Raw genomic sequence first — 13,148 nt, forward strand, 5'->3', positions numbered from 1 at the left:
CTGAAGCATGGAAGGTAAGGGGGTGTGGCTTAATAATTTTTAGCAGTTTTTTTAATCTGGAGGTGGATTAGGGAGTATCAGCATTGATTGATTGATTAATTAATTAATTGGGAGGCAGGGCCTTGCTATGTAGCCCATGCTATCATTCAACTCACAATCCTCCTGTATTAACCTCATGAGTGCTGGGAATTACAGGTGTGCGCTGCCACATTAGCTCCTTTTCCACTGCCAAAATTGTAAAATATAAAACAGGTCCATACCCCACTCCTCCCCAGGGTACCTGACAGGCAGGGTACAACCTGCTTCTTACCCCCTCCCCTTATCTCTGGTCTGTGCCCCTTTATTTGCTACTCTTTTGCCTTCTGGGCATGGACATTGGTGGCTTTCTCTTTCTCCACAAGACTGGCTTACGCAGCCATGACGTCCTGGTTGGCTCTCCTTCTTGATGTCTTTGGCTAGCTAACCCTGTGCCCCATGAATGGGACAGTAATAGGGAAGTAGGCTCACCTCGTGGGCTTACTAACCACCTTGAACTTCAGAGGTGATCCAGAATGAGACTCAGATATTCAAAGCCAAGATCCTGGCTAGTGAGATGGGACTGAAAAGTTTTTCTGTAGCCAAGGTGAACTACAAAAAGGATTCTAGGAATCTGCCTGTATTTTAGTGTTGAACCAGGAATCCTGCCTCCAGCAAGCCACCTATATCCTGCTCAGAGGAGGGAAACAGGAAGCCATCCTGAGCCCTCGGAATGGTCAAGACTGAGTCAGAGTCTGGAAGGCTAAGTGCTCACCAGTCTGCTCACCTCAGAGGAGCTGGCTCTGTGTGGCTGCTGGTCATGGGCTCTTTCTTGCTTCCCTTCTGTGGTCTTTTCTGCTGTGTTGTGTGCCTCCATCTGTGCCCAGAATCCCACTGGTCTAGAGCCCAGCTCTGAGAGAGATCTGGCCTAGGTTCCCAGTTTTTTCTCAGGTGTGAATTAACTTCTTGGGTCTTGATTATGAATTAGATGTTTTTATAAAAGGGAAGAACTGTAATGTGGAGTAAATAAAAGGTTCCCCCCTTAGCCCTGGGTTTTTCTGTAGTCAGTGTTCTAACCAATTCCTAGTGTAGCCTTGAACTATTGTGTTCTACTTTAAATTATAGCAGTGCTAATTCCACCTCATCTTTTATTTCTTTCTCTTTCAAAAGCATTGTTGGTACTTGTACTTTTTTAAATAAATGATTACTGTTGATTTTAGAAGTAGTATGTAAAGTGTTCTATTAAATTCCATTGATAATTGTTTTGAATCTATATGTACTACTTAAGTATTTTCTTTGCTCACAAATATTTTGTGATATAAAGTTGTGATTATTAGAGTGATCATTCAACATGAATCATGGAACAAAATTTGTTAATAATCCCTTTTAATTTACTGAATTGATTGATGCATAGATTTAAAAGACACAGACATACACAAAAAGTCAGTGAAAAGTCTGAAAAGGTCCACTGAAAAGGTGGCATTCCCTATGATAGTGAATGGGATAATGAGATTAAGTCAAAAATGTATTTAATAAACCTAACTACTGGACATCATTGTCCAGCAACAACAGAAGACCACCTGGTTACCCACATGACCGTGAGGCTAGCTGGGAGCTGCAGCTCCATACTTCTTTCCAGCATGGGAGAGTGTCTTAACTACTTGTGACAAACTCAGGTAAAGATCAAAATTCAAAGTACGTTTGTACCCAGTGTGACTTCTTCATACCACTGTAAAGTTGTCAAAAAATCCTGAGTCGAATCATAAATTAGGGACCTGTGTAAGTATAATAAAATGTTTATTTTAAATGTAAATAATTATAATATTGAAAGTATAAAACATACTTTGTATGTTTTCTAGAATTTATTGTTATTTCATAATTGTGTCTGAATATGGACCAAATACATACTTTTTTCTCAGCATTTTTTAAGGCACTTTCTTTGGCTATAATTCTCTTGGTTTTTTGCTTTGCTTTTGTAAATAGGCATCGAATGCTATTCATTAATGACTTGGCAATATGTTAAAACTATGGGCTCCTTTCCTTAGGAAAATATATGCATTCACAAAACATTGTATATAAGCTAAGGATCATAGGCTCCTTCTTGTCCATCTGTGGGCCCTATGTTATGAAGCCCTGTTCTGAAATGTCTCACAAAAAGCAAATTTTTTGCTTCCTTGTGTCTTAGGAGCGGACATAGCTGAGGTGATAATGGATTTTATTGACTGGCTGACCCACCAGGAGTTTGGCCGAAAGTGTGTCGTCAGTATCAGAGATATCCTGTCTTGGGTTAACTTCATGAACACCATGGGGGAAGATGCTGCTATGAAAAGGCTAGAGTCCATTTCCACTGTGACCTCTTTTGTTCATGCTGCATGCCTGGTGTACATAGATGGAATAGGCTCAGGTATGTCCTTGTTTAGCTGCTGGGATCAAGGGGCTAAGTAGGATATAAGGGAGTGGGAGAAGGAGCTGGCCATGCTGGATATTTTTGCAGAATCACTTAGTCTAATTTTTCCAAAACACAAAATGTCTTTTCTTTTCTTTGTACTCCTTGAACAAGGTAGTAATTTTGAAAGGTAGATTAGGTACTTAATGAATGTGAAGTGGTGATTTTGAATGGAATGAATAAAAATGATCTTGTTCTCAAAGTACTGGATAATTCTTGACATGAAGGAAGGATCATTTTTAGTTAGTTTGAAGTTTTCCATAATTTCATAAAATTCAGCATTTAAATTTTGGTTTTTCAGCCATGCAGATTAGAAGTATAAAGCAAGATGATGAATAATGCCACATGAGATGTGTCTTCAGACTGGCTTGTCTTTGAGTGGCTAGAGTAGTTTACTGAATAAACTTCTACTTCATTGATGATGCATAAGCTGAAGGAAAGTGAGGTTTGGGTTAGGTTTTTCCTCAGGACTGCTCACACTGAAAGTTTATATAGTCTGTTGTTCTGTTGTGCTCTCTTTCTCCCAGTTCTGTTGAACTGTCATGAGCTTGTTATTAATGCTGTTTCCTGATGTTCTGATGCTCTCTTGTAGGGATAACTTCCTCTGGGTTTGGCACAGCCCTCTTGGCTCGAGAAGAATGTCTGAAATTCCTAATAAAGAAACTTTCCAAGATAGTCCAACTTACAGAATGTCAGAAAAAAGAATTGAAGATTTATGATAGACTCAAGGCTAAAGAATTCACTGGGATAGATAACCTTTGGGGAATTCATCCATTTTTTATACCAAGAGGTAAGAATTCTTATTTTTTAAGGAATGATTTTTAGAAGGGGAGGGAGGAGCAAGAAAAAGTAATAGAGCAGGTGAATATGATAAAATTATATACATGTATGGAAATGTCACAATGAAACCCCCACATAGTATAATTAAAATGTGCTAATAAAAAGTGTGTGGAAAAAAGAATGATTTTAAATATATTGTTATTATTTTCCTACGTTTCATAGAATTGTTTGTCATTTATTGTGACTTTTAGTTTTAATGTGTCATATTCATGGTTATTTTTTAACTAGTATCTAAATTAGACTCTGACTTGGTATAACTTTAATTGTGCACGTTTCAAAATATATGATTGGCATATGAAAGTAGGGAGAGTAGATTGTATTATAAAAATGAACTTACTTATTGGTTGGTGCTCTTGGCAAAAGTTTTTTTGTAGTAAAGCTCTAAACCCTACTAAAGTTAGTAAGCTCTTGAGTATAAAGATCTGTTTAGCTATAATATATCTTAACTATAGTACCTCATTGCTTTTTTTATAAAAACAGGTTTGTGAACCCTTGAGAGCTGGTACTGTGAACTGGCATCTGCCACATAGCCTAGCACTCAGGGGGACTCAGAAAATGCCTGTTGACTGGATGAATGGGAATGAATGATTAAAAGGAATGCAGTAGTCTAGGAGACAGTTGGTTTGAGTTCTATTTCTGGCTTTCTTTCTAAGAAAATTGCTTGTACCAAATCAATCCATCAATCTCTCTCTCTCTCTCTCTCTCTCATTCTCTGTCTTTCTCTCTCTGCTCACGCTATCTCTATCTCTCTGTCTCTCTCTCTCTGTCTCTATCTCTATCTCTGTCTCTCTATCTCTCTATCTAATCATCTATTTTATTGGTGCTGGGATCCAAATCAAGCTATTTTACATGTTGGGTAAGTGCTTTAGCACTGAGCTTACTCCCTCAGCCCTCTAGCAAATATTTAATTAGAATATATGTTGTGCCCCTTCTTCCCTTGTTGGGGAGGAGGTAGCATCTCAACATACAGTTCAAGCTACCTTTGAATTCTCAATCCTCCTGGCTCAGCCTTCCAAGTGCTAGGATTACAGGCACTTCTAAGGCACTTTCTAAATTTTTAGATTCTTACTTCAGATGGAAGTCATGTATTTCCTAGTTTCTTCCTTCCTATCTATATTAATAATTGTTGAATGTCTGAAATATGCAGAGGCGCAGTGGGAGTGCAGTGATAAACTCAAGTTTCTGACCCAAATGGTTCATTCCTCATTTTGCTATCCTGACAGCTCCCCTTTTCTTTAATGTTACTCTTTTCATCCCTGGTGGGTACTCATGACCTAACCATTAAATCCCTCCCATAAGCCACTGTCATAGTATTGAGTGCTCCTGTATGGGAGTTATATGCCAGTGACCTGCAACTAAGGTGGTCCTTGCTTCTTCTTGCAAGGGTGAGGAAATAGATGTTTTCCTTTTCTTGCTCCCTCTAAACTGGTGTGCCTAAAGCTTCTTCCCAGAGACAGTGGCATGGATGGTAAGCCCTGTAAGACTATTTTTAGTCCTTCAGTTCAGTTACCTTATTGGTTGAGAACAGATCTTGAATTGTCATGGTGGCCTAAAAACCTTGGAACCACATGACTTACACTTAGCTTTTAGAAAAATACCTATTTACGAAGGTGAATTATATTAAGGACATGTAGTATTTGAGTTTCAGATTGTAAAAGGAGATAAGTGTGTTTGCAGTTAGACCTGCATACATGGATGTGTATAGTAGGTGAAAAGTTGGTGTGTTCTTGGCACAGTTGAGCAAAAGTATGCTACTGGATATCCTTGTAAGGCAGTTTATAATCCAAAAGTGGGAAAATTGGATCTAAACATTTTCACTTAATTGGCTGATGACCTACTGGGTAGGTTCTTAAAATCTTGAGTTAACATGGCGATTGGATTTGGTTATATTCAGATTATGTGTGACTTTGCTTTTCTTTACATAAGGACCTGTCCTGCCCAGGAATAATATTGCCGACTATGCACTCAGTGCAGGCACCACAGCTCTAAATGCCCAGAGGCTCTTAAGAGCTACCAAACTGAACAAACCCATTCTCTTGGAGGGCTCCCCCGGTGTTGGCAAGACGAGTTTGGTGGGAGCATTAGCAAAGGCTTCAGGAAATACCCTTGTTCGAATCAACCTGTCAGAGCAGACGGTAAGTTAGTCATCCTGTAGCTCATAGGGATAGATGCAAGTAATAATGCTTCCATCTATTTATAGTTTCCTAGTAAAAAAATGATTATAACACTATCAGTAGCCCAAGTATTTCATATGGTAATAAGGACCACAGTAGTATAACCTTTCGAACTAATTCTGCTTCTGGAGTCATTAATAGCTGACATCTGTAATGTTACTTGCTCTCTTTTTTTTATGTGTGCATTACTAGGTATTGAGCCCATGGCTTCTGTAATCTTACTTTTTTTTTTTTTTTTGGTGGACTGGAGTTTAAACTCAGGGCTTGTGCTTGCAAAACAGGCACTTTACCCCTTGAACCACACCTCCAGTTTATTTTGCTCTGGTTATTTTGGAGATGGGGTCTTGCAAACTCTTTCTCAGGGCTGACCTCAAATTTTGATGCTCCTGATCTCAGCCTCCCAAGTAGTTAGGACTATAGATGTTGAGCCACCAACACTTGGGATGTAATTGTCTCTTAATTACAGATTTTATTCTTATTTTTTTTCCTGGGCGAGAACTACTTTTTTTGACACTTACTGTAATATAACCTCCTGAGTTTTTTTCCTACTTGAAAAAAAATTTAGAAATGAAATGACTTTTTTGTCTTTCCATTTATTCATTCAGTCATTTTGTGGTACTGGGGATTAAATGAAATAACTTTAAAAAAACTTACAATGACAAATTGGTATCTGGGAATAGGAATTGGGCATTAATCATTTTGTTGTTGTTGTTTGCCCTAAAGCTAACAGTTAATTTCTATGTACAGGCAAGGTTTAAAACTATTAATCTGAGCATCTGCTTAAAGTGATTGCTACTTAGTACATTGTGATTAGAGGTGCTTGGGGTGTGTTTGAACTCCTGGTAAAGAGTGTGGGGGTGGTTAATTCTGTCTTTGGAGTAAGAAGGAAGAGTAGTGCTCTTAAGACGCACCTCATGCATTTATCAATTTCAGATTAAGAGTCTTAGGATCTAAGTTAATTGTTTTCGTAATTGTTTAGTAATGTTGGCTTCTCCCTTTTCTTCCTCCTCTCAAAGGACATCACTGACCTGTTTGGAGCAGATCTACCAGTTGAGGGCGGCAAGGGAGGAGAGTTTGCTTGGCGTGATGGCCCCTTGCTGGCAGCTTTGAAGGCAGGCCATTGGGTTGTGCTAGATGAGGTGAGCGTCCTGTCATCAGGCCCAGGATGGGATCACAAGTGTGAGAAACAGTCATATTTTTCCCACTCCAGGGCATTTCTAAGTGGATTAGCATGCTTATTAGCATGGTTTCTTTTAAGAATCAGAAAGGTCACTTACCACAATGTACATAAAAAAGACCCTCCCTTTCTCTCTATATAACCTACAAGTGCTCCTCCTTTTTAAAGTAATACTTCAGAGAAAAACTGTATCTTGGCTAATTTATTTTCATATCTTGCAAAGTTCCTATGTTGCATTTATTTCAGAGGTGTTTTACAAATAGTGTCAACTGCTTCATGTTTTATGGGAGGTGGGGTGAGACTGGAGTTTGAACCTCAGGGCTTCGTGCTTGCAAAGCAGACACTGTACCACTTGAGCCACACCTCAAGTCCATTTTTCTCTGGTTATTTTGGAGATAGGGGATTCACAAACTATTTGCTTTGGCTGATGCCGAACCTCCTTGATCCTTTCTATCTTAGCCTCCCAAGATTACAGGCATGAGCCACCAGTGCTCAGCTGCTTCATGCTCTATATTCCACATATTCATACATGTATAGAAAATATAAAAAAAAAAAAAAAAAGAAAATATATTGACCATATTCACCCTCTTTTACCCTCTTCATTTACCCTCCCCTCCTGCTGATACCCTCCCTTTAACATGACATGTTTTAAATTCCTGTCCTTTTTTGTTCGTTTTTTAGTGTGGTCTTGCCTTGGTATTTTACCTGTAAAATATATTGTACTTTAATCAGCCTAACCCACTCTATTACTCTTCCTTACCCTTTTCCCTTTACCCCATATTGTTCAGCAGTTTTCAGTGTGTTTTGTTGTGTTTCGTTCCTACACAGATGTGATATGTTTTAATACTATTCACTCTATGATTCTCTAATTTTTTCCCTCCTCCCCTAGTCTCCTCTAACATTGCCACTATTGGGAACATGTTCTGTATATGTCTGTGTATACATTATTATGTTGTATTTGTATCTTTCTTCCACATAGAGAAAACATGTGGCTTTTATCTTTCTGAATTTGGTTTACTTCATTTAACATGATGTTCTCCCATGCCATCTATTTGCCTGCAAATGGCAAGATTTCATTCTCCTTTGTGGCTGAATAGTGCTGCATTGTAAATACCGAATGTTGATGTCTGACAGGCAGCTAGAGATAAGGAGTTGGCTGTGTTTGGGATGTACAGTGTTAATTCAAGGAAAGATTAAAAGTGTTAGTGAAGTTGAAATGGTTAGTAACAGAAGTAAGCTGGATACTGGCCCAAAGAGGTTCACTAGGTTTATAAACCTGTGGATCTGGACATCAGAGAGTGCCATCAGATTTCATCTACTGAACTACTACCTGTGTTCAGGGGAAATACTAAGGAGAGGGCTCACTCCAGATGATTTTAGAAAAAGATATTGCGTAGAATATTCATTAACCAGTAAAAAAAAAAAAAAAGCTTAATTTTAAAGCTGAAGGCCATTGACCATTCTCAGATTTGGTGGAAGTGCATAAAGTGACTGCAAGACATCTGTTCTTAAAAATACACTCAGGAGCAGCTCTCTATTGGGAATATGTAGAGATGTTCGCAGTGCTTAGGGAGGGAGAAACTGCAATGGAAATTTGACTAGAGTTTATTCTGATTATTGACTTACTGATTTGTATTTTCACTTGTTGTAACTTCTTATGTGACTGAAATTTAATTGTGTAGACCATTTCATATTGTTTATATCATGACTTTGAAACCCATTTAGAAATTTTGTTCGGTATTTAAGCTAGAAAAGTATATAAAGAACTATCAAATGTTTTCTGTTACCTGTAGTTAATGTTAAAATTCTAATTACTCATCATGTAAAAGTGAAATATCTGTATTGGCCAGTTTTTTTTGGTAAGTTATTTATAGAGGTTAGTTTTGGAGTGGATAACAACTACAGCTTACTGTTAGAGAAGATTTTAACCTTTTTTTAATTCATTCTGAACATTCATTTTACTTAAAATTATTGATGTATGTTTAACATCCTTACCAAATATGTGAAATAAAGAATAATAGGATGAATGCACATATATTCATCACTCAGCTTAAGATACAGTGGATTATCAGTATTGTATGAACATCCCTTTCCTCAAGATAACACTTACTTTGCTGTGTATTATTTTCTTGCTTTAAAACAAATATATGTACTTTTCTTCCCCTTGTAGCTTAACCTGGCTTCTCAGTCTGTACTCGAAGGACTTAATGCTTGTTTTGACCACCGAGGAGAAATTTTCGTGCCTGAATTAGGAATGAGCTTTCAAGTACAGCATGAAAAGACGAAGATTTTTGGGTGTCAAAATCCTTTTAGACAAGGAGGCGGGAGGAAGGGCTTGCCCAGGTCTTTCCTTAACAGATTCACTCAGGTAAGATTCACTGTTGCCACGAAGACCAAAGCTATATATGGCAAGGATGTTCACTATGTAGATGAATGATACTATCCAGAATTTTGATTATACGTTGGAAATTTTATCATGTTATATTTGGATTTTTTAGGTCTTTGTGGATCCCCTTACAGTAATTGACATGGAATTCATTGCTAGTACTTTGTTCCCAGCCATCGACAAAAATATTGTTAAGAAAATGGTGGCTTTCAATAACCATGTAAGTATCTTCTTGTATTAATTGTGTTTCTTTGGCTGTATTTGAGCCAGCATTTTCTCAATATAGGGCTCGACCAAATCACCACCTATCTGTCTAACGAAAATCACAGACTTCTAGTTTCTGGTGGAATACAAATTACTCATTTGAGAGTAATGGTAATTCATTTTTGTATTGTGAATATCAGTGTTGATGCCTATAGGGTATTGCTGGCATTTGGAAGTTGGAAATGGGAGAAGCATCTGAATTAATTTCTGTTTCATGTCACATACACATTTGTAGTATGTGACAGTACTTAATGCACTGCCTGATAGAACATGTTTCTCAGTAGGAAATTTTATTTCTAGATTGATCATGAAGTGACTGTTGAGAAGAAATGGGGGCAAAAAGGAGGACCCTGGGAATTTAACCTCCGAGACCTTTTCCGCTGGTGTCAGTTGATGTTGGTTGACCAGTCCCCTGGCTGTTATGATCCTGGTCAGCATGTCTTTTTGGTCTATGGTGAAAGAATGAGAGCCAGGGAAGACAAAGAAAGGGTAAGCTTCATACTTCTCGTTACATATTTTTCAGTCAAAATGTTGATTTCTTCCTAAGACAGAAAAAAATGCATATTCACCGTAATAATAACACCAAGCCTAGTCATGCTACTTGAAAAGTTAGAAGTTATGGATACAGATGAAATGAAAATTCCCTGATCATAACATAGTTTGCTTTGGAGAACACAATTTGCTTATCAGCTAAATCCCCATGGCCACAAACCTTTTTTTAAAAAAAACAGCATTACTGGTGGGAGTGTGGCTCAAATGGTAGAACGCCTGCCTAACAAACTCAAGAACTTGAGTTCAAATACCACTACTGCCATAACTTAAGAAAACAAAAAACCAGTATTGACCTCCAAAATAAAGAACTAGGTCTCCATTATGTTTTCAGGTACAAAGGTGCAAACCAGGAGGAGATACTTAGAGCCCCACAGGAGAGAAGGATTTTTTGGAGGTTTTGTTTTTAAGTAAATGTCAAATTACAAAGTGTTTTATCTAGAAATTTTCAGTTCAAGAATTGTAGTTATGTGCTTTATTTTAATTTTTAAGATTTTCTTTTTTTGAGTCTGAATTTCATTATTGCTACTCATGCTTGATCTGAAATGCTTGGGCTCAAGTGATCTTTCAACCTCAGCCTCCCTAGTAGCTGAGACTATAGCTACTGCTGTGTGCTCTTAGGTATTTTGGTTAGTGACATTTAAAGTCATCACATTAAAGTCTGGTGGATAGGAAATGAGGATCTAAGTTTCCTAGTCTCATAGGTAGCAAAGCCAGACTGCTTCACTTTGTTTGCTATTCTTTTCTACTAAACCTCACTGATGTAGCCTGTAACCCCTTGTGGAAATGTGAATATGTGGCCCATCCCAGATGAGTTTTGTGCCTCCTTCATTCTCTGTCTGAATTCCTTTTTATATATTCAGAGTCCAGTCAAATGCTAGGATCGAGGTTCGAAGCCAACCCCAGGCAAATAGTTCATGAGACCTTATCTTGAAAAAACCCATCACCAAAAAGGGCTGGCAGAATGGCTCAAGCCAGAAGAGCACCCGCCTAGCATGTATGGGGCTCCTGAGTTCAAAAACTCCAGTACCACAAAAAAAAAAAAAAAAAAATTCCACACCTGTCCTCATGTGTTGGGTCACAGTCAAAACACTAAAAATACTGCATAAAATTACTTTCAGACTATATGTGTGAGGTACATCTGAAACAGAAGTGAATATCGTATTTATATTTATATCGTGTTTATATCTATATGATATATATCTATATATCACATATATATTTATATTGTATTTATATATATCACCAATATACTTCACGTGTGTATGCAAATATTTTAAAATGCATGGAAATGGAATGACTTCATATCCTGAGCAGTTCAAATGAAGAATACTGAACCTGTAGTATGTTAATCATGACCATTGTGTAAATTGAATCTGGTTTTATACAATCAAATGAGTTTGATTATGAATTTGTCATCTTAATACTCTGGTGGAATATCAAGGAGAGATAAACTGCCTTAGTATAGGGCTTTTGGCCAGAAACTCCTGGAACCAAGGTATGTGACAAAAACACTTTCTCCATGCTGCTTCTAATTTCACAGTCAGATGTTTGGCATTGATTATGACTTTGTCTTTATTGTTTTTATTTTCTGACTTTAGTGCAGTATATATACACAATAATATACAATATATAATTGTATGTATAATATATAATTGTAATATATAATACACAATTATAAAAGTATTGCTGCTTTTAATACAACTTGGTGTTGTTATTTTTGAGTGGCTCTAATTTTTCCTATTGCTGTTGACTAGATTTTTTTTTTTTTAATACATGTTTTTCTTTTTCCCCCCACTCCTTAGGTTTTTAAAAGAGACCAGTGAAAGAAATAGAATTAAGAGGAAGCTTTTTTTTAACAGCATTGCTGCTAGGGAAGGGATAACTCGGTGTAAATAACTGGCTAGAGGAATACCTTTGATTGTCACATCTGCTAAGTATTTGGAGGGCTAACATGATGTGTAGTTAGTGAGACTGGCTTACATTTAAAATTAGTCAACCATGTGCACAACATGTGACTCTCTCACATCTCAGTGTCCATACCTATAAAATAGAAATGATAGCTATTTTGCAGGAATATAAAGCTCAGAAGTAATCTTTTAATGTACCTGATACAGTACTGTGATAAATAAATTAGTCTTTATAATATTCCTTTTACAATTGAAAGTCTTTTTTAGATAGTATCTTGAGTGATGACAGCACTTTGTATTTTGGGGTTATTTTTGGTGGGTCCGGGACTTGAACTCAGGCCTTCACACTTATAAAGTTCTACTGCTTGAGCTACACCTCCAGTCCATTTTGCTCTGTTTATTTTGGAGATGAGATACTACAAACTGCCTAGGCTGGCCTCAAACTGCAATCCTTCTCCCAAGTAGCTAGGATTGTAAGCGTGAGCCACCAGTGCCCAGTGAATGCACATTTTTTGTCTTTAACTTGCCATCCTGTCCCTGGCCTCAGTTTAATTTAGGTATATTCTCTGTAATCTCAGTTAGTTTGGAATTATGTAACTACTCTGGTTTTGAGCTCCAGTTTACTTTTATTTCAAGGTATTAAACAGTCTATAACATTTTATATGAGAAAATTCAAAAGGATAAGAAAATTGTGGCTAGTGTTCTTAGTATTAGTGACTAAATACAGTGACTGCTTTGCTTCTTTTCTACAAGTATTCCTTGTAGGTTTGCATAAGAATTTGGTGAAGTGATTTGTATCTTGATTGCATCATCATCTTTTAGGTCATTGCTATATTCAAGGATGTGTTTGATTCAAGTTCCAATCCTTACGTGGGAACCAGACTATTTCATATCTCTCCCTACGATGTTCAGGTGAGAAGATTAGATTAACCCTTTACCATTTTACAGTTTCTCTGGTTCTTCTGCCCTTATGACCAGGGATGCTTATGATATGTCAATGGTATGTTTTTTCAGCTTGGCTATTCAGTCCTTTCTCGAGGCAGTTATGTTCCTCATCCATCCCGCCGCCCCTTGTCACTCCTGCACCAGTCATTCCAGTCTCTGGAGTCCATCATGAAATGTGTGCAGATGAGCTGGATGGTCATCCTTGTGGGGCCAGCCTCTGTGGGCAAGACTAGCTTGGTCCAGCTTCTGGCACACCTTACTGGACACACATTAAAGATCATGGCTATGAACAGTGCAATGGATACTACTGAGCTTCTAGGTGGATTTGAGCAGGTAACTGGCATGTGTTTATATTTTTGGCCAAAACATTAAAAATAAACAAAGAACCCCACCTATGTTCTGATTGAGGATCTTTTGTGTTAGTGGTGACTTTGGCCGATGG

At 37.6% G+C, this 13,148-nt stretch overlaps 1 protein-coding gene and 1 pseudogene across 4 annotated transcripts in view; both read left to right on the forward strand.

The window, feature by feature from the left end:
- Positions 1 to 13,148, forward strand: part of Mdn1 (midasin AAA ATPase 1) — a 148,067-nt gene that overhangs the window by 62,586 nt on the left and 72,333 nt on the right. For all 4 annotated transcript variants that reach the window (XR_012449601.1, XM_074078153.1, XM_074078160.1 and 1 more), the window contains exons 34-42: positions 2,201 to 2,419; positions 3,054 to 3,251; positions 5,228 to 5,436; positions 6,492 to 6,614; positions 8,823 to 9,020; positions 9,151 to 9,258; positions 9,603 to 9,791; positions 12,584 to 12,673; positions 12,776 to 13,039. Coding sequence is in view for 3 of the 4 variants with exons in the window: in XM_074078153.1 (XP_073934254.1) it covers positions 2,201 to 2,419; positions 3,054 to 3,251; positions 5,228 to 5,436; positions 6,492 to 6,614; positions 8,823 to 9,020; positions 9,151 to 9,258; positions 9,603 to 9,791; positions 12,584 to 12,673; positions 12,776 to 13,039 (1,598 nt within the window). In the remaining variant the exon portion in view is untranslated. The remainder of the gene's footprint in view (positions 1 to 2,200; positions 2,420 to 3,053; positions 3,252 to 5,227; positions 5,437 to 6,491; positions 6,615 to 8,822; positions 9,021 to 9,150; positions 9,259 to 9,602; positions 9,792 to 12,583; positions 12,674 to 12,775; positions 13,040 to 13,148) is intronic.
- Positions 285 to 1,583, forward strand: LOC109681552 (insulin-like growth factor-binding protein 3 receptor pseudogene; annotated as a pseudogene).

This window comes from Castor canadensis, chromosome 1 (assembly GCF_047511655.1).
Source record: "Castor canadensis chromosome 1, mCasCan1.hap1v2, whole genome shotgun sequence".
In the NCBI taxonomy this organism is placed as follows: Eukaryota; Metazoa; Chordata; class Mammalia; order Rodentia; family Castoridae; genus Castor; species Castor canadensis.